This window comes from Sinocyclocheilus rhinocerous, unplaced genomic scaffold (assembly GCF_001515625.1).
Source record: "Sinocyclocheilus rhinocerous isolate Xijiao unplaced genomic scaffold, SAMN03320098_v1.1 scaffold2921, whole genome shotgun sequence".
Lineage (NCBI taxonomy): Eukaryota > Metazoa > Chordata > Actinopteri > Cypriniformes > Cyprinidae > Sinocyclocheilus > Sinocyclocheilus rhinocerous.
In genome coordinates, this window is record NW_015655581.1 from 74,704 (window position 1) to 93,747 (window position 19,044).

General features: G+C 38.3%; 3 protein-coding genes across 3 annotated transcripts in view; all 3 read left to right on the top strand.

The window, feature by feature from the left end:
• The first annotated feature begins 16 nt into the window (after positions 1-16).
• Positions 17-2,450, top strand: LOC107718682 (protein HID1-like). Its single transcript, XM_016525873.1, has 5 exons — positions 17-143; positions 253-505; positions 1,803-1,859; positions 2,024-2,171; positions 2,266-2,450. Exons 1-5 carry the CDS (start codon positions 73-75, stop codon positions 2,448-2,450), a joined length of 714 nt encoding a protein of 237 aa, XP_016381359.1. The 5' UTR covers positions 17-72.
• LOC107718670 (Usher syndrome type-1G protein homolog) lies at positions 2,399-14,944 on the top strand. The gene is made up of 4 exons (XM_016525859.1): positions 2,399-2,651; positions 11,452-11,902; positions 12,746-13,315; positions 14,465-14,944. The coding sequence occupies exons 1-4, from the start codon at positions 2,488-2,490 to the stop codon at positions 14,747-14,749; spliced, it is 1,470 nt and encodes a 489-aa protein (XP_016381345.1). The 5' UTR covers positions 2,399-2,487; the 3' UTR covers positions 14,750-14,944.
• Positions 14,945-18,341: 3,397 nt separating this feature from the next.
• Positions 18,342-19,044, top strand: part of LOC107718689 (fatty acid desaturase 6-like) — an 8,307-nt gene continuing 7,604 nt past the window's right edge. The window contains exon 1 of the mRNA XM_016525879.1: positions 18,342-18,721. Within this exon, the coding sequence (XP_016381365.1) occupies positions 18,484-18,721 (238 nt within the window). The 5' untranslated portion in view covers positions 18,342-18,483. The remainder of the gene's footprint in view (positions 18,722-19,044) is intronic.

Sequence of the window (19,044 nt, forward strand, 5' to 3'; positions counted from 1 at the left end):
GCCTTTCACTCTCTTTTTCTCACTCTCAGGGCAGAATTGTTGAAGCTTTTATTGACGTGTTTCTCAGAAGAAATGTACCAGTCTCCATCTGACACACACACACTCAACCCCTGGGTCTCGTTCTTTTGCTCTAGAGAAAACCGGTAAGCACATATGCACACATTTGTTGTCATTCGTTGGTGATGCAGCAGTTAACGTTTGCTCTCTCTCTCTTTCTCTCTCTCTCTCTCTCTCTCTCTCTCTCTCTGTCAGACATGCCCTGCCGCTCTTCACCTCTCTTCTTAACGTGGTATGTGCGTATGATCCAGTTGGGTACGGCATCCCGTACAATCACTTGATGTTCTCTGACCAGCGGGGGATGCTAGCAGAGCTGGCGCTTCAGACTCTGATCGTTTCATTGGAGCAAGAGCTCGTCGATAACTCAAACACCAACACGACCCTGAGCACCAATACTGACACCTGCTCTGCTGATTACAACAAGAACTCAACTGCTGAGGGATGTCAGGTAACAAGACTCACTAATGTGTGCAGTATAGCATCGCAGCTTAAAAAAAATCTAAGAATGTTTTTCTAACATTAGGTTATAACTTTCTGAAAGTTCTCTGAACATTTAAAAAACTGAATATTTTGACTGTTTTAAAGTTATTTGAATGTTTTGCTAATGTTTCCATTAAGTTATTTCTGAATGTTTTCTAAACATTTAAATCAATTTTTTTTAATGTGTTAAAAATGTTATGCAAACGTTAAGGGAACATTCCATTTTATCATTTTGAAACATGATGGGATTACATGCCCTGCCGCTCTTCACCTCTCTTCTTAACGTGGTATGTGCGTATGATCCAGTTGGGTACGGCATCCCGTACAATCACTTGATGTTCTCTGACCAGCGGGGGATGCTAGCAGAGCTGGCGCTTCAGACTCTGATCGTTTCATTGGAGCAAGAGCTCGTCGATAACTCAAACACCAACACGACCCTGAGCACCAATACTGACACCTGCTCTGCTGATTACAACAAGAACTCAACTGCTGAGGGATGTCAGGTAACAAGACTCACTAATGTGTGCAGTATAGCATCGCAGCTTAAAAAAAATCTAAGAATGTTTTTCTAACATTAGGTTATAACTTTCTGAAAGTTCTCTGAACATTTAAAAAACTGAATATTTTGACTGTTTTAAAGTTATTTGAATGTTTTGCTAATGTTTCCATTAAGTTATTTCTGAATGTTTTCTAAACATTTAAATCAATTTTTTTTAATGTGTTAAAAATGTTATGCAAACGTTAAGGGAACATTCCATTTTATCATTTTGAAACATGATGGGATTGTTACTTTTAAATGCTCTGTGAATGTCTTTAAATATTATTACCATTTAAAAGCATTAGACGAGCCTAAACTAATTTTGTTTTTCGTAAAATACAATATCCCACAATGCAAATTGATGTCAACTATGATGACCTCCAAAAATTAATGTTTCAAAACAAAATTGAGTTAAAAATGCAAAAACTATTTATTTGCCAGGTGATAAATCAATTCCGCTCAATGAATTAAACATGCATTAATCCTGCAACGAAACATGCATGATACTGTAAGCACAATTAATGCATAGTAAATACAAAATTTGTCTTCTTTTTTTGCTGGATTTAGTGCTGAATTAAAAATAATTGACATTTCATTAAAAAGCATACATTCTTGTGTGAAAAAGCAGCATCATTTTTGTACATTTCGCCTGTGTTCAGTATTATGATAGTTCAGAATTTCATACGCTCAGCTTGAGTATCAGATTTTTCCTCATGATATGTTTCAGACAACAAGAGGCGAAAACCTGTTTGTAAACTACCTGTCTCGAATTCATAGAGAAGAGGTGAGATACACAAACACTTCACAACCGCCCCAAATCAAGAGCAACAGCCCTCTTACCCTACACATGTAATAGACCTTTAAACACTGTAAATGATCAGTATCCTCACATATTATGTTTCTAATAATACCCATGTATTTTCTAAAATGCATGTCTTTTGCCTGTAGGATTTTCATTTCATTTTGCGAGGAATCGGCCGGCTGCTCAATAACCCCCTGCTGCAGACATACCTGCCCCATTCCTGCAAGAAAATCCAGTTTCATCAGGAGCTGCTGGTGCTTTTCTGGAAACTCTGCAGTGTCCTTCATACCACTGGCTCGTTTTGTTTTTACCTAAATATAACGGGCAGTCGTGTCAAATCGTTGCATTATATCCTGCATCAATATTTATCATTCTTGTAATATACTAGAGTGTGATTTTACCCGAATGTGTCACCGAGTTCTCATCTGTCAGGTGTGCGCTGATCGGAAGTGGGCGTGGCCATCCCAGGGATCCTCCCATAGCAACCGCTCGAGCGTGCCTGCAGTTCCTCGAGTGGAGACGCCAGAAGCGCACGTGAAATCTCGCCATACCCGCACAATGCACGCCAAATGACCGTCCGTGAGCCGGGTCAGAGGGTTCAGCCGCCGCCATGAACGACAAATACCACCGGGCGGCTCGAGACGGTCACCTGCACCTGCTGAAAGAGGCGACGCGCAAAGATCTGAACGCACCGGATGAGGATGGAATGACGCCGACGCTCTGGGCCGCGCACCACGGCAACCTGGACGCACTCAGACTGGTGATGGCACGAGGGTGAGTGATGCGTGAATCATTTATGTAGAATATATATATTTTAAATAATTATTCATGTGTTTATTCTTTAAAACATTTTAATTTAAGATTTAAAATTTCGAGACACCAAATTACATAATAATAGAGTTTTTTTATGTTTAAATTTTGGTAATATCTGATAAGTCGAATTCTAGAAGGCGGTTGCTATTGAAATTCTAGCCATGGTCTTTTCAGAAATACCTAGTATAGTAACATCTGTAAAGCTTCTGATGGGTCAGACTCCACCAAAAACACATTGTGTAGAAATACAGTTTATATTTTGCTGGCAGTGTACAATCTGAAAATCTTAGCATGTGAACATTTCTTTTATTTATTCATTTTTAATGCATTTAAATGGTTATTTGGTTCTACCTGAAACATGTAATTTTAAGAGTTTAAACATTATTAAAATAATTAATATGATATACAACGCTCTCAGGTCTGGTTATGTTTTGGCATATTCAGTTTCATTAACAGGATGGCAGTTCTGTGTTCTCCTGTATCAGATCACATCTGCATTAAGATAATTTAGCCCTCCACCCAGCCGCTCTCACTGATGGATATCTGGATTGTTTTATTTGCATATTTACTGTCCTGGACTAATTAAAATAAAGGTCACCCAGGAGAACAATGCAATTTTTTCTTGAGTGATGATTTTCTGTTGCTACTGTTATTACTGCTTAAAAGTATTAGGCCTATATTAAATACTAAACTCTGCATACAGAGGCGTTACAGATGAAAGCATGCTGTAATAATCTGCTATGTCATGGATATCTGAAGCATTCAACTCAATCTAGCTGGAATCTTTAACCAAATATTAACTTTTTTTTCTCACTCTCATGTTGTTCCAAAATCATTTGCTGTTATTTTTATTTTACATAGGGGAAAAAAACTGCATCAAGATTCTTCAAAAAATGTATACTTTTGTGTTCCAAGGAAAATATCATAATATGTGTTTGAAACATGAGGGAAAGTGAATAATGGCACAGTTTTCTATTCTTTTTTAGAACTGGCTTTAGGAGTGAGCACTAGTGTTGTATTGTTTATCAAGTCATTAGGTAATTAGATCTAAATAACCTGCCTCTTATCTCCTGACCAGGTTAATAATGGAAGCTAAATGTTCTGCTCTGTGAACACCCTCACTGTTCTCTAATTAGTGTTCTGCATCAGTCCCTCCAGATCTCTGACTGAACCAGATCTGTTACTGAAACATGTTCACAAAGAGAAGCAACTGCAATTTGAGTCATAATAACTCAGCGTTTAGAATTCATGATTCACAAAGTGTGTGTGTAGAAGAGAGGATCACTTTGATTTTTATAGTTTTTATAGCTTTTATTTGGATGTCATGGAATTGACAGAATGTTTTTGCCTTTCCATATATCTTCCAAATCATTCATGGAACGGATTTGTATTTGTAAAGCATGTTTAACTTAAGACATTTTGCTTATTTCCATCCTATTTCTGAGTAAAACAAAATATTCAGCAAGAAAAATGTATGGCAGGCACTTGATTTTATCCATCAGGAGTTGATTATGAATTATGGATTATGAAACATGGGCTTTAGATTAATTAATGGAGTCAGGTGTTTGGAGAGGAGAGGTATGTAACACCACCCAAAAAGTTAAGTCATTCCGTAGCAATTTTTTTATTATTATTATGAAAAAATATCTGAGTAATACACTATTCTTGGTAGCTGAGAGCATAATTATTTTGCTTTACCACTACTAGGAACAATCAATAATGGGATCGACAAAACAGACTTTGCATCACCCATTTGAGCATCACGGCTCCAATATGTCTAGAGTACAGACAAGCGCTGTGCTACATTTCTAATGAGCAGTAAGTTTTACTGCTGAGTCTTTAAAGGGAGTCCAGGGCTGCATTCACGTTCATGGAGAGGAATTTTACACATGGCCAGACAGAGAGAAAGATGTTAATGTTCACAGTTAAAGGTCAACATAATGAATTAGGGCTATTCCTCTTCCCGCCTGCCTGTTTCCCTGGCTGTTGGCATTTTGTTAACTTGAATTTCAGCACCATTATACACCTCAGGATTTTACGTTTTGCTCAATAACCCCCTGCTGCAGACATACCTGCCCCATTCCTGCAAGAAAATCCAGTTTCATCAGGAGCTGCTGGTGCTTTTCTGGAAAATCTGTGACCTCAACAAGGTGCCACCTTGTGTCATTTTATATTTTATTTTATTGTATTTTTTTTTATGAAATATAAAATAAGATAATTTTATTGTAAAATAAAATTAAATACGAAATAAAATATTTGTTTTATGTTAAATAAAAATATTTTCATATTTTTCAATTATTATTTTATTTTTACAATTCTTATGCAGTTTGTAGAAAATTTATTCTGTTCTCACATTTCTTCATCTCTGTGTTTCAGAAGTTCCTGTTCTATGTGTTGAAGAGCAGTGATGTGCTGGATGTTCTGGTACCAATTCTATTCTATCTGAATGACGCTCGCACCAATCAGTGTGAGTATCTGGAGCATTCACTGTTACACGTACAAGATAAATTTACGTTTCTATTTATTGTACGTTGAGAGACATTTGTAGTTAAATAATATAATGGTTTGAAAAATTCACGAGTGCATATTTAAAAAAAATTTCTCTGTACTTTTCTGATCTTAATTCAATATATTGCAAATTTTTAGTGTTGTCTTATTGTTATGAACTGGGTGTGATAAAAATAGGCATATGTGTCAGTGTGTATATGTATCTGTTCGCAGCACGTGTCGGTCTGGTACATATCTGCGTGTTCATCTTGTTGCTGTTAAGTGGAGAGAGGAATTTTGGGGTGCGTCTGAATAAACCGTACAGTGTGCGAGTGCCGATGGATATTTCAGTGTTCGCTGGGACTCATGCCGACCTGCTGATAGTGGTGAGATGAACACTGATACGTTCATGTGACTTTGTCACATCATATTGGAGACGATGGAGATTTTAAAAGCTACAAACAAAACTGAATTAAAGCACATTTAAAGTAGTCCATATGACTTGTGCACAATATTGCATGTATTTTGAAATAATTTTATAGCTTTTTGTAAAGAACAGACCCAAAGTTTAATTTAAGTCTTCCGATTTTCTAAAGTTGTCCAGTCTCACTCATGCAGCTTCATTTTAAAACTACATGCACCACAATTGCTTAATGCATCCTTAATTAATATTTGCATGTATGCATTTGGCAGATGCTTTTATCCAAAGCAACTTGCGTTGCATTCAATGTGTGCATCTTTTCAGTTCATGCATTCCTGGTAATATAAACTAATAAGATTTAAGAATTGATTTGCATGAGCATTAAAATGCAAACAATTTTTTTATGATTGACAGGTTTTCCATAAGATCATCACCAGTGGACATCCGCGACTGCAGCCCCTGTATGACTGTCTGCTCACTATTATAGTCAATGGTATGCGAGTTTCCTCACAGAAATGCACATACATTTCAAGAGATCGTTTTCACTTCCTGATAAATCATTGCTGTTGTTCTTTCAGTGTCTCCTTACCTGAAAAGTCTGTCTATGGTAGCAGCCAACAAACTACTACATCTGCTAGAAGTTTTCTCAAGCCTCTGGTTCCTGTTCTGCTCACCTGTTAACCATCACCTGGTTTTCTTTTTGCTAGAAGTTTTTAACAACATCATTCAGTACCAGTTCGATGGTAAGTTACTTTTGAAGCTTCGTCGTTGCTGTAAATACAGTCAGCACAGTCATGGTGGCAGTTCTCCCTTTAAATGACAAATAAAATAAGAAATTGGAAGCAGCAAAAGTCTGTTTATTTGAATGCATATCATTTTATCATATAACATGATTTCTGCAGCAACCCTTCATACGCAATCCTGCAACTTTGGACTTTGCAGCACAGACTGTACAAACATATTCAAATATCTGTTGAGAATGTTTATTGTAATTCTTATAAGCGTTTGTATTCAACTCTGTTTCTAAAAATCAGGTAACTTTAACCTGGTGTACGGCATCATCCGCAAACGCAACCTCTTTCACCAGCTGGCTAACATGCCTACAGATGTAAGCTCGATACAGAAAGCCCTGCAGAGGAAAAGCAGGAGCAACAGCACCCATAATGCCGTCTTCATGGAGACCAACAACCCCTGCAACACTGCCTGTAGTGAAGGACCATATAAAACCGCACCAGTTCAAACAGGCACTCTGAATGCCAGCTTGAAGGCCATGCCACGTACGTAACCCACTTCAGAAGCTACTAGTAGTTTCCATCCACATTTTTATGCAAATTTTGGGATATGGCATTAAAAAAAGCTGGATGGAAATTATGTATCCAGTGCATAAAATCTTAAAATGTGCATAATAACACATGCACGCAATTGAGGCAGATGATTTCTTTATCCAAAAAGAAAACATGGGCATAAACTACGGTGAAAACACATTTACTGAATAAATTCTTTGATGTGCAAAAAACAAAAAAACTCATGTGACTAACAGATCATGTTATTAGATGAACCAGCCATCTCAAATATTGTTTCAGTCATTCTGAAATGTCTATCATCAAAATGATTTGGTATTATTACCTTCCCAAAAATCTCACACAACTGCATGCAACACAAGATAACATGACGGCGTTTGCTGTTGCGTTTCATCTGCACATTCTGAGGCACAATTATTATGTAGGAAAAAATAGTTGCAGTAGCTTCCCCGGTTTTAATCATTTTAATCTTAGTGATGATAATAATAATAATAGTTTTCCAGGAAGTCATAATTTTGTGCTCTGAACAATGGAAACATTGCTATATTCAGAAATTTTATGCAATATTCCAAATTTTCACACAAGTTTACTTTGGATGGGAACTGCTAGTGTTGCTGGTATTTGGTAATGTTACAGCTTATTTGTTGATTTATTATGTTTTTTGTTTTTTTTTTTACTTTTTTTTCATTTGTATCACTTTTGTTATTCACTTTGATCTTGCAATAAAAATGGCCTTGCTGTGACATGGCATTAAAATAAATATGACATTTTTTTGTTATGTTGTAGGCATTGATAAACTAACAGAAACATCACAAGTTTCTGAGGATGGAATGACACTCTTACTGCAGCAGAGTGACTCGACCCACGGCCAATCAGATCACAGCTCTGAGACACGAGTCAGAGACCCTCAGCCGACCTCAGGTGAAGATGAAAAGGTACAGCATCGCCTGATGACCCTGACATTTAATCTACAGTACTTTATTCTGGTTATATCAATAAAATGTTTTTTTTTAAATTCCTTAGAAGAGTGAAACCGGAGATTGTGATGGGAGTCAGAAACGTGTGTCGTCTTCATCAGACTGGACTCCTACTCAAGACTGGGTCAGTCATAAATCCTCAAGTATAGACCAATGAGTGTGTGGACCGCATATAGACTATAATATTTGTGAGAACATTTTCAGAAAGAAAATTAAATGTGTTTTCCTCTTCAAAACATTCATGCTGATCACATCCAATCTCTGCATGCTCTCTTTCAGGTCCTCTCCTGGAAGAGTAAACTTCCTCTGCAGACTATAATGAGACTCCTGCAGGTGCTGGTGCCCCAGGTGGAGAAAATCTGCATAGACAAGTGAGATCCACATACACATATTTATCATTTAATACTGAGGAACCTGGTCATTCAGACAGGCTGTTTTACACACGACACACAACAAAAATGGCACCACCTAAATATACACAATGGGTCCAAACATCTGAGAGCACTAGTAAAAATGCTTCTGTTGTAATTTAATGCAAATGGTTTCATTACAAATTCTATTATTAGCTTAATAAGTGAACGAATTTTGAGATAGTATTCTCTTTTGCTTTAATGAGCTGACATGGTCAAAAACATGTTCCTGTTCTTCAGCATGATTTGAGACGTGCAAAGAGCATCGTATATTTGCCTAATCGCATAGAAATAGTGCAGAATCTGATATATTTCTTCATTTTATATGATTATATTGGTTTAAATGCCTCACAGTCCTAGAAGTCTGTTAAATGCCAGGTTTAAATTATATTTTAATCCCAGATTTTCAATGTGGTCTTACAGTTTTGAAGCCTAAAGGATGTGTGTTACACTTTTACATTTTCCCCTGACTGAGTGCGGATGCTCTTGCTGTTCTTGTAGAGGTTTGACGGACGAATCTGAGATCCTGAAGTTTCTGCAGCACGGGACTCTGGTGGGGTTGCTGCCGGTTCCTCATCCCATCCTCATCCGCAAGTACCAGGCCAATGAGGGCACGGCTCTGTGGTTCCGCACATACATGTGGGGCATCATCTACTTACGGTGAGTCCTGCTCTGTCTCCCTCTACAGGACAATGCAGAAGCTACACTCAAAATTACACTAGGAGTAGAAAGTCACACAAATTAATTGTATTATATATTTTATTAGGACTTGATCGGTGTGATGTTTTGCATGTATTTATATGTTGAAATGTGGCTAACGTCTCATAAAACAGGAAAAATTAGCTTTTTTTCTTGTTTTAGTAACGAGGATCCTCCTGTTTGGTACGACACTGATGTCAAGCTGTTTGAGATCCAGAGAATTTAATGACACAGAGAATCAACTCAACAAAACAGACTCCATTTCTCCAAACTGAACACATTCACACCGATTTAATTAAACTTAACACTTTCTCTCTAAAATGTAATTCAGTAAAATCAAAGGTTTTGTTTCTGACACATTCTGCTTCATTTTCTTCTGAGTCAATCCATGAGAACGGACACATAACCCTCAGGTCTCTGACCTCGTGAGCAGTGAGAGGAGTGTGTGTGTTTATTATTTTTGTTATTTTTACTGTAATAGTGTTCTGTGTGTGGAGGAGTGTGAATGAACTCTGTATATAAACTGAAGCAAAAATAAAAAAGCTGGAAATGCTGCATGTATAGAAATATTATAAAAACTCTTGAATGCCATTTGTTCAAAACCAATATATGTCAGAAATTGGTTAAAATCAACATACTGTATAATCTCTGAATAGGCAATATTATGTCTCTCTGAATAAAACAGGATATTTAATGAGACAAATGCAGGATGAGACTTACACTTAGAAGAGAGGACATGGGGAAATAAGTGATTTGCAATGTCATTTCCAAAAAATTGCAGAGGCAGCGCAAATTATCACATTTCGATTAAAGGTAATGAAGGTAAAATAGCATGCACTTTCAATAAACCTTTAATAGCCTTAGAAATGAGAATGACAAGTCCAGTCTTCCCATGATAATGCTGTGGCCAAAGACGTCAGATCTGCTAGAATGAGGTTATGCTGAGGTCACAGCAGGGTTTCCCTCTGTTTAGATTGGATTAGTTTAATGTTTGTGTTGTGTATTCATTTTCTCAGCTGCAGGGAGTAGCCTCAATGGAGAATAATAGAATTTTACAGGCTGGATGAATATATAAAATAGATAATATTTATACAAATTAATATATATATATATATATATATATACACTCTAAAAAATGCTGGGTTGTTTCAACCCAACTTTGGGTCAAATATGGACTAACCCAACTTTTGGGTTAAAAATTGCATTTACAAATGTAACCCAACAGTTGGGTTAGTCCATATTTGACCCAGAGTTGGGTTGAAACAACCCAGCATTTTTAAGAGTGTATGGACAAGCGCTGTGCTACATTTCTAATGAGCAGTAAGTTTTACTGCTGAGTCTTTAAAGGGAGTCCAGGGCTGCATTCACGTTCATGGAGAGGAATTTTACACATGGCCAGACAGAGAGAAAGATGTTAATGTTCACAGTTAAAGGTCAACATAATGAATTAGGGCTATTCCTCTTCCCGCCTGCCTGTTTCCCTGGCTGTTGGCATTTTGTTAACTTGAATGTCAGCACCATTATACACCTCAGGATTTTACGTTTTTGCTCTCTGTAGTATTTTAATCGTAATCTTAGTATTTTAATAGCTTCTGCTGGTCTCGGCTAATGGGTGGTTGCCATTTATACCTTTGCAGATATTAGAATTTGAGACTAAAAGAGGACCTTAGTGAGAGCAGACAGCTTATTAAATATGCAGAGTATATATACAGCATCTTTTCAATGCATTTGTCTTAATTAAGGTCTGTTGCACTTCAGTTTGTTGACGGGCCATTGCAAACATACATAATCTTGACACCATGATGACTGGTTAACATGCTCTCAATGTAATGCCAACCTACAATAAACAGAGTTTTGCACTTGTGCTAAATTGTCAACATAGTGCCTCATGGATGAAATACAAATGAAACGAATTGTCTGTAACAGTATGGTTGGTAATGAATACTACAGGTCTCTTTCATTGAAGATGATGAATGCATTACATGGTGCATAGTTTTTAAATGACATCGAGAGGTAAGCCACAAAGGCAGTTTGCATAATGTGTGTGTACATGTGTGGTACAGTGGGTAAGTAGAGCTCCAAAGCATCATGTTACATATTCAGATCAACACCTTGCCACACAACAGAACATGAACGCATGCTATCATGCACCGACATGCACATGGGTACATACACATGTATTCACACACCCTATATTTTCACTAGTAATTGATCAGTGTATTGGCAAGGCCAATTAATCAGCCATTTTGAGCGCATTGGCCAAAAAACATTTTGCATAAATATTGTGTCAACATCTAATTTTTCATTATTAATTTGTATTATATATTGGCCATCAGCCACCATGCTCTCTAAATATCATTACTGGTATCAGTCACTGACAAACCCATGTCCATCAACCAATAATTTTGACCATGTAACAATGTAAATTAGATGGAACCGATTCGCTGTTGTTTTTTTGGTCCACAGAGGAGATCCAGATAAATGTGATATTTGGGGAAACACTCCTCTTCACCTGGCAGCAGCTAATGGCCATCTCAACTGTCTGTCCTTTCTGGTGTCATTTGGCACCAATGTGTGGTGCTTGGACAATGACTACCACACACCACTGGACATGGCAGCCTCTAGGAGCCACATGGACTGTGTGCGATATCTGGACACTATCGCCGCCAAACAGATCACCATCAATCCCAGACTGGTGAGCAAATTAAAGGACCGTGCCTTCCGTAATGCAGAAAAACGCATTAAGGACTGTGAAAAGCTTCAGCGCAGGCATCACGAACGCATGGAGAAGCATTTCTTGAGAGAGAGTGCTGCAATGGACACGTCAGATACAACGAGTTACAGCAGTTTCAGCAGCACCCTGAGTCGAAGGATCCCTCAGTTCAACACCCTCGACTCCAGCATGACATACTCACAGGTACTGTGCCTGAGCAACACTAAAGGGCATAGAACTGGTAACACTCAACATAAAACCTTTGCTTCATGGACTTAACCATTAGGTCAATATAGACAAGCAAGTTATAAAGCTCTGTTCCAAAACCTATTCCTGGAGGGTCACTATCCTGCGGAGCTCCAATCTTAATCAAACACACTTGAACCAGCTAATCAAGTTCTTCAGGATTCTAGTGTGTTTGGGCAGGTTGGAGGACATTGGCCCTCCAGGATTGGACAACCCTGAATAAGAATGTAGTACATTACCAATAAGACTGTAGCCTTGCTCACAGTCTGCGTTTTTAATTTATCTAAAAGGTGTTCAGTGGGGTTCAGGGCAGGTGACTTTCTCTGTTGACCATTGTGCAAGGGGGCATCATCATGGTGGAATGGTTAAAAAAAACAAAAAAAACTGTTTTAGGAAAAAATTATTGTCTATGGAGATTGCATGACTTGACTTTATGCTCGTTAGTAAAGAGTGTAGCTAAAATATGTAAGCCTGTAATTTAGAAAGGGCTGTCCATATACATGAACTCTGTTAAACACTTGGCAGTAGATTAAAGCAGTTGCTGGTTCAGTCCCCACATGACTTATCACCATTATACCCTTGTGCAAAGCCCCAGGATGCTGGGATATTGCTTTAGATAAAGCATTTGCTAAATTAAAACTTGCTTCCTTATTCGAGTAGCATAAGAGTAGCTAGTTCACTAACAGTAGTCAGTCTTCAAATAGGGTTTCTAGATGTGTTCGAGGCAATGCTAACAAGTTTGTATAGTATACAGTTTGAAGTATGGCAAAGAATATGACAATGATAAAGTTCTCTTTACAGGCAACGCTTCAGTCCACAACTAGAGGCCGGACCAAGATTCAGCGGCGTCTTGAGAAGAAGAAGCAAGGTGATGGAACATTCAAGATATCCGAAGATGGGCGAAGGAGTGTTCGCTCGCTCTCTGGTCTTCAGCTGGGCAATGACGTCATGTTCTTGAAGCAGGGTACGTACGTCGACCGACGACAGCAGTCCAGCCCTCGGCTCAACATCCGTAACATGTTTTCTGGTAAACAGGACATCAGGCCAGATGATGATGACGATGAGGTAGACACTGTTTCCCGGGCTCTCAGTGATCCAGGTCTGTATGATGCTGCATACTCCGAAATAAGTACAGACTCGGGTCGGGACTCATTGTTCAACCGCCCAGGACTCGGTACCATGGTATTCCGTCGGAATTATGTGACTGATGGGTTGTTCCAAATGGGACGGAATGAGGGCAGTGTGGTGGGGAGTGAACCAGTGGGACGGGTCCCGAATGTCCACTTACGGGGGAGATTGCCGCTGCGATCACCCAGTCTTGATGAAGTCAGCATAGGCAGCTCATTGAGTCTCCAAGAGAAGAACTTGCAGGTACAAACAAAAATCAGCAGATACCATACGGATTCCACTTGTTCCTATTAATCCCTACAGCACCTTTCTGAATCATTAAGTGCTAGATTCATCTGATTAGTTTTAAGTTAATGCTCCTGGAGGGCTACCTTCTTAAGGTCTTCAGTTCTTACCCTACTCCAGCACGCCTGACTGTTTTCAAGTAATCCAGAAGATCTTGATTAGCTGGATCAGGTGTGTATTAGGTTTGATTCAGGTTGGGGCCACATTCTCCAGGATGGCCCTCCAGTAGCGAGTTGGCTACCCCTGAACTAGACTCTTAATATTGGCTGTCTTGAACTTGCAGCACATCAAGGATGGGCAACTCCGGTCCTGGAGGATCACTGTCCTGCAGTGTTTAGCTCCATCCCCAATCTAAGCAAAAAAGTCTTCAGGTTTACTAGAAATTTATAGGCAGGTGTGTTTGATTAGGGATAGAGTTGAACTCTGCAGGACAATGGCTCTCCTGGACTGTAGTTGCCCATCCCTGCACTACATAGCCAAACGTGGACACCCAAAGAATCATTTAATTTCAGTACCAAGGGCATTAATAGGGTGTTGGTCCCAGCTTCCACTCTTCAGGGAAGGTTTTCCACTAGATTTTGGAACATGACTGCAGGGAATTGCTCCCAATTAGACATGGTCTGGCACTGGATGTTGGGCAATGTGGTCGGGGTTACAGTCTGTGTTTCCAATTGATCCCCAATGTGTTCAGTGGGGTTTAGGGCAGGGGGGTTGTGAAGGCCTTTCAAGTTGTTCCACACCAGTAAATAATGTCTTTATTGACCTTTGTGCACAGGGACATCATACTGGAACAAAAAGGGTTCTATTTTAGTACAAATGGCTGTCCATGAAGATTGCATGACTGCATGCTTGACTTCACACACTTTTTAGTATTTAGTATAATTAAATTATGCAAACCTGATTATTAAATGGGTGTCCAGATACTTTTGGCCATTTAGTGTAAGTTATAGAAATCTGTTGATCTGAATTAATGTAAATGTGCTAATCTGAATCAGTCAGTGTAAATCTGTTGATCTAACCAGTTTATGAGAAGACACTGCATCTAGATCTGGAAGAGGGGCTTTATGATAATTATGATAATTGTTCTCATGTGGCGGCATCCTGTAGGATTTGCCATGGGAGGAAGGAGACCTGGGTTTGGAGGAGGAGGATGACGAGCTTCAGCCATCGTCAGGCCCTTTAGAAGTATTCCTGGCATCTCAGGGACTAAGTGACTTCCTTTCCATTTTCCATAGAGAGCAGATGGACCTGGAGGCGTTGCTGTTGTGCTCTGAGCAAGACCTCATTAGCATCCATATCCCACTCGGACCTCGCAAAAAACTACTTGATGCATGCAGTAGACGCAACAATGTTCTGGACGATGCTGATGGCATGCAGGACACTGTGCTGTAGAGTGTATGTATGTCTGTTATTGACTGTTCCAAAACCTAGTGTACTTTATTGCTGCCTGCATTAAGGCAGCATCCTAGATGAACTGTATCCTTGTGTCTACATAGGCAGCAACTCAACATGCCACACAGATAGCACTTCATGCAAAGTGCATGGGATACTTGTCCATTTCTCCCATGTATTGGACAAGTCTTCCAGTATTTCTGTCATCTACCATCTTGGATGTATTTTTTTTTTCTCTGAGCTTGTTGCATTCTAGGATTGCTTTCTCTGTAAAGTATACATGCTGCCTGGGAATTTGGCCAAAACAATAATTATGAAAAAAAGTTCTTGTTATTCCAAAAAAAAATTATTTGGCTTTTGTGTTTTTCATTTTTATTTTACGGTAACACTTTAGATTAGGAAACATTATTCACTATTAACTAGCTGCTTATTAGCATGCATATTACTAGCATATTGGCTATTTATTAGTACTTCTAAAGCACATATTAATACATGTCCCTATTCTAGATCCCTTGACTCTACCTAATACCTAAACATCACTACTGCAACAACTACCTTACTTGCTTACAATAAGCAGCAAATTAGGAGTTTATTTAGGGAAACAGTTATTTGTTAGTGAATATGTGTTCCCTAATATAAAGTTTTACCCAAAATACAGTAATTTGCTCTTCCTGGGAAATTACTTTGCTTTTCTGCTGACAGCTGTGCAGGCTGTTCGATAACTGACAAATAGCTACTTGTGCATTGTTTTATTAAACTCTCATTCATTTTAACTCCATTCTGGAATGCAACGCTCACTTTTAAACCAGTTTGGTCAATACCAGATTGATAAAATCAAGTCCCACCAAACTTGTTTTCCTAACTAAATAGTTTTAGTTTGAAATGCATGACATTGTGGTAGTAAAACAGGTTGCACAGTGCGATTTCACTTTTCTTTTTTCTGCCTATACCTGCATTTGGAACAAAGCCATTGTGTGTGTCTGTGCATGAGAAAACAGCTGCCTCCTTGTGGCTGGGAGGAAAGCTACAGCTCTTCTATGGCACACATCACTTTCCAGCCAGCAAAACTGTGAACAAAGAGGTTCTGCTTGCAAAATGAAGTCTACGTGCCGATGGTTTCGGTTATGAATGCCCTTGCAGTTTGGAGGCTAAATTCAGTGAAACTTTTAATCTGACCTGCTATTTACCAGCTTGAAGTTCATCGAAGACATTGTGGTTCCAAATACATGCTGTGAGTTTTTGCGGTGCATGCTGATACTGTATTTTTAGGACTAACGTAAATTAGAGTAATTTGCAGTAATATTTTCAGTAATTTGCATTTTCATCTTCACAACAGTTTTCAACTCTAACAATTCCGACCAAGTAAATGAGGCCTTGTCACATGACAACCCAGCTTGAATATGACAGATTTTCTAGTGGTTAAAAAAATCTATATCAGAGCTTTAGTGTCCCACATTGTTAGTGCTAGTTAACAACAGCACACTTGCACGTGTATATATAGTTATCAAAAAGACTCACAATACTTGCATGTAAATAGTCAATCAACATGCAGTATAAAGAGTTTTTAATTTTTGCTGTCCATCCTCAACCTAACCACAGGCTCTACTCTTCACCACAACGGCTAGTGGTTAAAAAAATCTATATCAGAGCTTTAGTGTCCCACATTGTTACAGACTTACCTTGTTTTTTATTAATTTGTAACTAAATTCATATGCATTTAAGAATTATTCAGTCTTTTCATGTTCATAGTTGTATATATGGAGCTTTGGACAGCATCAATGTCCAGCCAAAAGACATTTCAGTTATGTAAAAAGTAATGTAGGCAATTTACAGTTTTCATCTTTTGAATTCTGATGATTAGAAAGAATGATTGTATGTTGACTGACTCCAGCTGAGAGGTGGTTGGAGTTTGGGTGTGTGTGAAATACTTTAATGGCCACCTGATGTTTGTACAGTTTTATTGATGTATGGTTCTGTGTATGTTATTGAACGACCACAGTCAAAGCGTCTTGCTTAGTGGGTGAGATGTTTGTTCTGGGTGCCGTGTTTCTCTGCTGTCCGCTCATTTATGGGTTTTAGAGGCTGACCTGCTGAAAGCTGATATAACTCTTGTTACTTTATCTGTTTATCCATCACACTCCATCTCCACACAATTCAGCTACACACGGCTAGCCCTTCTTACATGTTCAGTATACATGACAGTATGTGTGTTCAGTACCTGTCTGAATACAAGTTTATTGCTTTTATTTGCTCCTGTGTCATAGCTCATTTATACTCATTCATTCAAAAATTTCTATGTAAATGTTTTGTAAAACCATTGTTGTGTAAGTCATTGTCAAGCCGAGAATTTTAAGATATTTTCAATGTAGAAATTGTAAAACATTTTCTTATGTAAATTGTAGAAAAATATTGATGCTATATAAAATTGATATATTTAAAAAATATATATTTTCTTTGGATTTGAAGGTGAAATATGACCCAAGACTCATATGTTGTCAGGGTAGCCAAATGCCAGTGTTTTCAGTGACAAATTGTGCAGTTGTTTTAAAATGTCATTTTAATAAACTAGTCGTTATTACTGACCTGCATTTGAATTATTTGATGTTTATTGTTATTTTAAATAGTCTGTGTACTGTATAGAATTGCTCATGTCCTTCATCCCTGTTTTTTTTTTCTCTGACACTCCATTCTTTTGCTGCAATGTTTCTTTTGTCTTCTGCCAAGTAGATTAAAAGAGAGAGAGAAAGGAGGGAGAACAGGGTTTGCTGAATACATGGGCGAGTCAGCAGATGAGAGAAAGTAATGTATTCTAGCTGTACGAGGAGTGTGTGTGTGTGTGTGTTACTGTGTTGTTCTTGCAATTCAAGACGCCACATGGGCCCTTGCTGCACTGTGGACCAAAGGCATCTTTGTAGCAACAAGAAAGATGAGAAATTATAAATACTTTTTTTTACATACATTCGTGCATGATTTTGTGATTTGATTGATTGTTTTACATCATTTCCATTTGCAGAATTTGTGTGCAAATTGTATGTTAAAACATCTTTCATTTATATAAATAATATACAGAAATTAAACTTTTGTCAAATGGTTTTATGAATTTTGCAACTTGTTTTTTTTCTAAAAAAACACAATATTTGCTGAATTTCTGTGTAAGTAAAAGAAATTGTCAAACATCTATGTAATTAAACCATACTGAACAAATTTCTGTATAAATCATTCGTAAAACTATTCTTGCGTAAATTGATTTTGTGATTTGACAGGTTTTTGTTTATTTGTTTACACAGAAATAGCAGAATTCATGTGTAAATAAATTTTTTTGTCTTGAACAGAAATTTGTTGAATTTATGTACAATGGTTTTGTGTAAAATTGTTTAATTGAATGCAACCATTAATTTTTCTGAAAATCTGGAAAAAAAAATTCCACCACCCCTCCCCCCAAAAAATTTTTTTTGTTAATGTAAAACGGTTTTACATTTTAGTGGTTTTAAAATGCATTCAATAGCTGTCTCTGTCTGTGTTTGTGTGTGTGTGTGTTGTTCTTGTGATAGGAGATGACGCAGGGCTCTTGCAGCATTGAGGACACTCCTGCCAAAGGCATCGCCGTGGGAACGAGAAAGACAGAGTGAGCGCGTTTCTAGCGCAGTCAGCACTAAAGTCCCTCACTCCCTCGTTTCGCGGACGGGACGGAGAGTGTGTGCGTGAGCCATGCGTCTCTGAACTCTAGCGCCAGCATGCAGAACATTCCTGAGGAGAGGAGAGAGACCGGCAGCCCACGAGGACCCGCGTCCCGGGATGGTGAAGGACACGGGGACGGAGCGCAGGGGAAGTCGCAGCCGGACGCGGAGCGGGAGACGCTGATGATGGAGCTCACGCGCCTGGTGCAGAAGAGTGTGAGAGAGAGCAGCTGGTGGGAGAGGAGAGGAATAGACTGCAGCATCCTCACCGCGGCCTTCATCAGTTTACCGGCAGGTACACACACACTTTGACCACTTTTTCATTATAGACACAAAAAGGCTGATTAGACACACAGGCTCTTTGGGAGAATCTCGAAACAAAATAACTCCTTTTTCGGATCCATTATGTAGTTTACATGAAAATTACCCACATTATCTATATATCTATATATATAATATGCATTGAATTTATATGTATGGCAATGCTAATAGGCTTTTTTTTCTTAATGCAAAATATAATTTCAATTTCATTTACTTTTTTTCCAATCATATCTGGGGGGGGAAAACTTTCATTTCAAAACTTTCAACTAGTTTTTTTTTTTTTTTTTTAATTTCAAC

Bases quoted from the DNA above. Each gene is read 5' to 3' on its own strand.
- LOC107718682 (XM_016525873.1), top strand. From the start codon at position 73: ATGTACCAGTCTCCATCTGACACACACACACTCAACCCCTGGGTCTCG. The intron at 144-252 runs GTAAGCACATAT...TCTCTCTGTCAG, and splicing joins TTTTGCTCTAGAGAAAACCG to ACATGCCCTGCCGCTCTTCA. The intron at 506-1,802 runs GTAACAAGACTC...GATATGTTTCAG, and splicing joins CAACTGCTGAGGGATGTCAG to ACAACAAGAGGCGAAAACCT.
- LOC107718670 (XM_016525859.1), top strand. From the start codon at position 2,488: ATGAACGACAAATACCACCGGGCGGCTCGAGACGGTCACCTGCACCTG. The intron at 2,652-11,451 runs GTGAGTGATGCG...TTTGGTCCACAG, and splicing joins AGACTGGTGATGGCACGAGG to AGGAGATCCAGATAAATGTG. The intron at 13,316-14,464 runs GTACAAACAAAA...GGCATCCTGTAG, and splicing joins TCCAAGAGAAGAACTTGCAG to GATTTGCCATGGGAGGAAGG.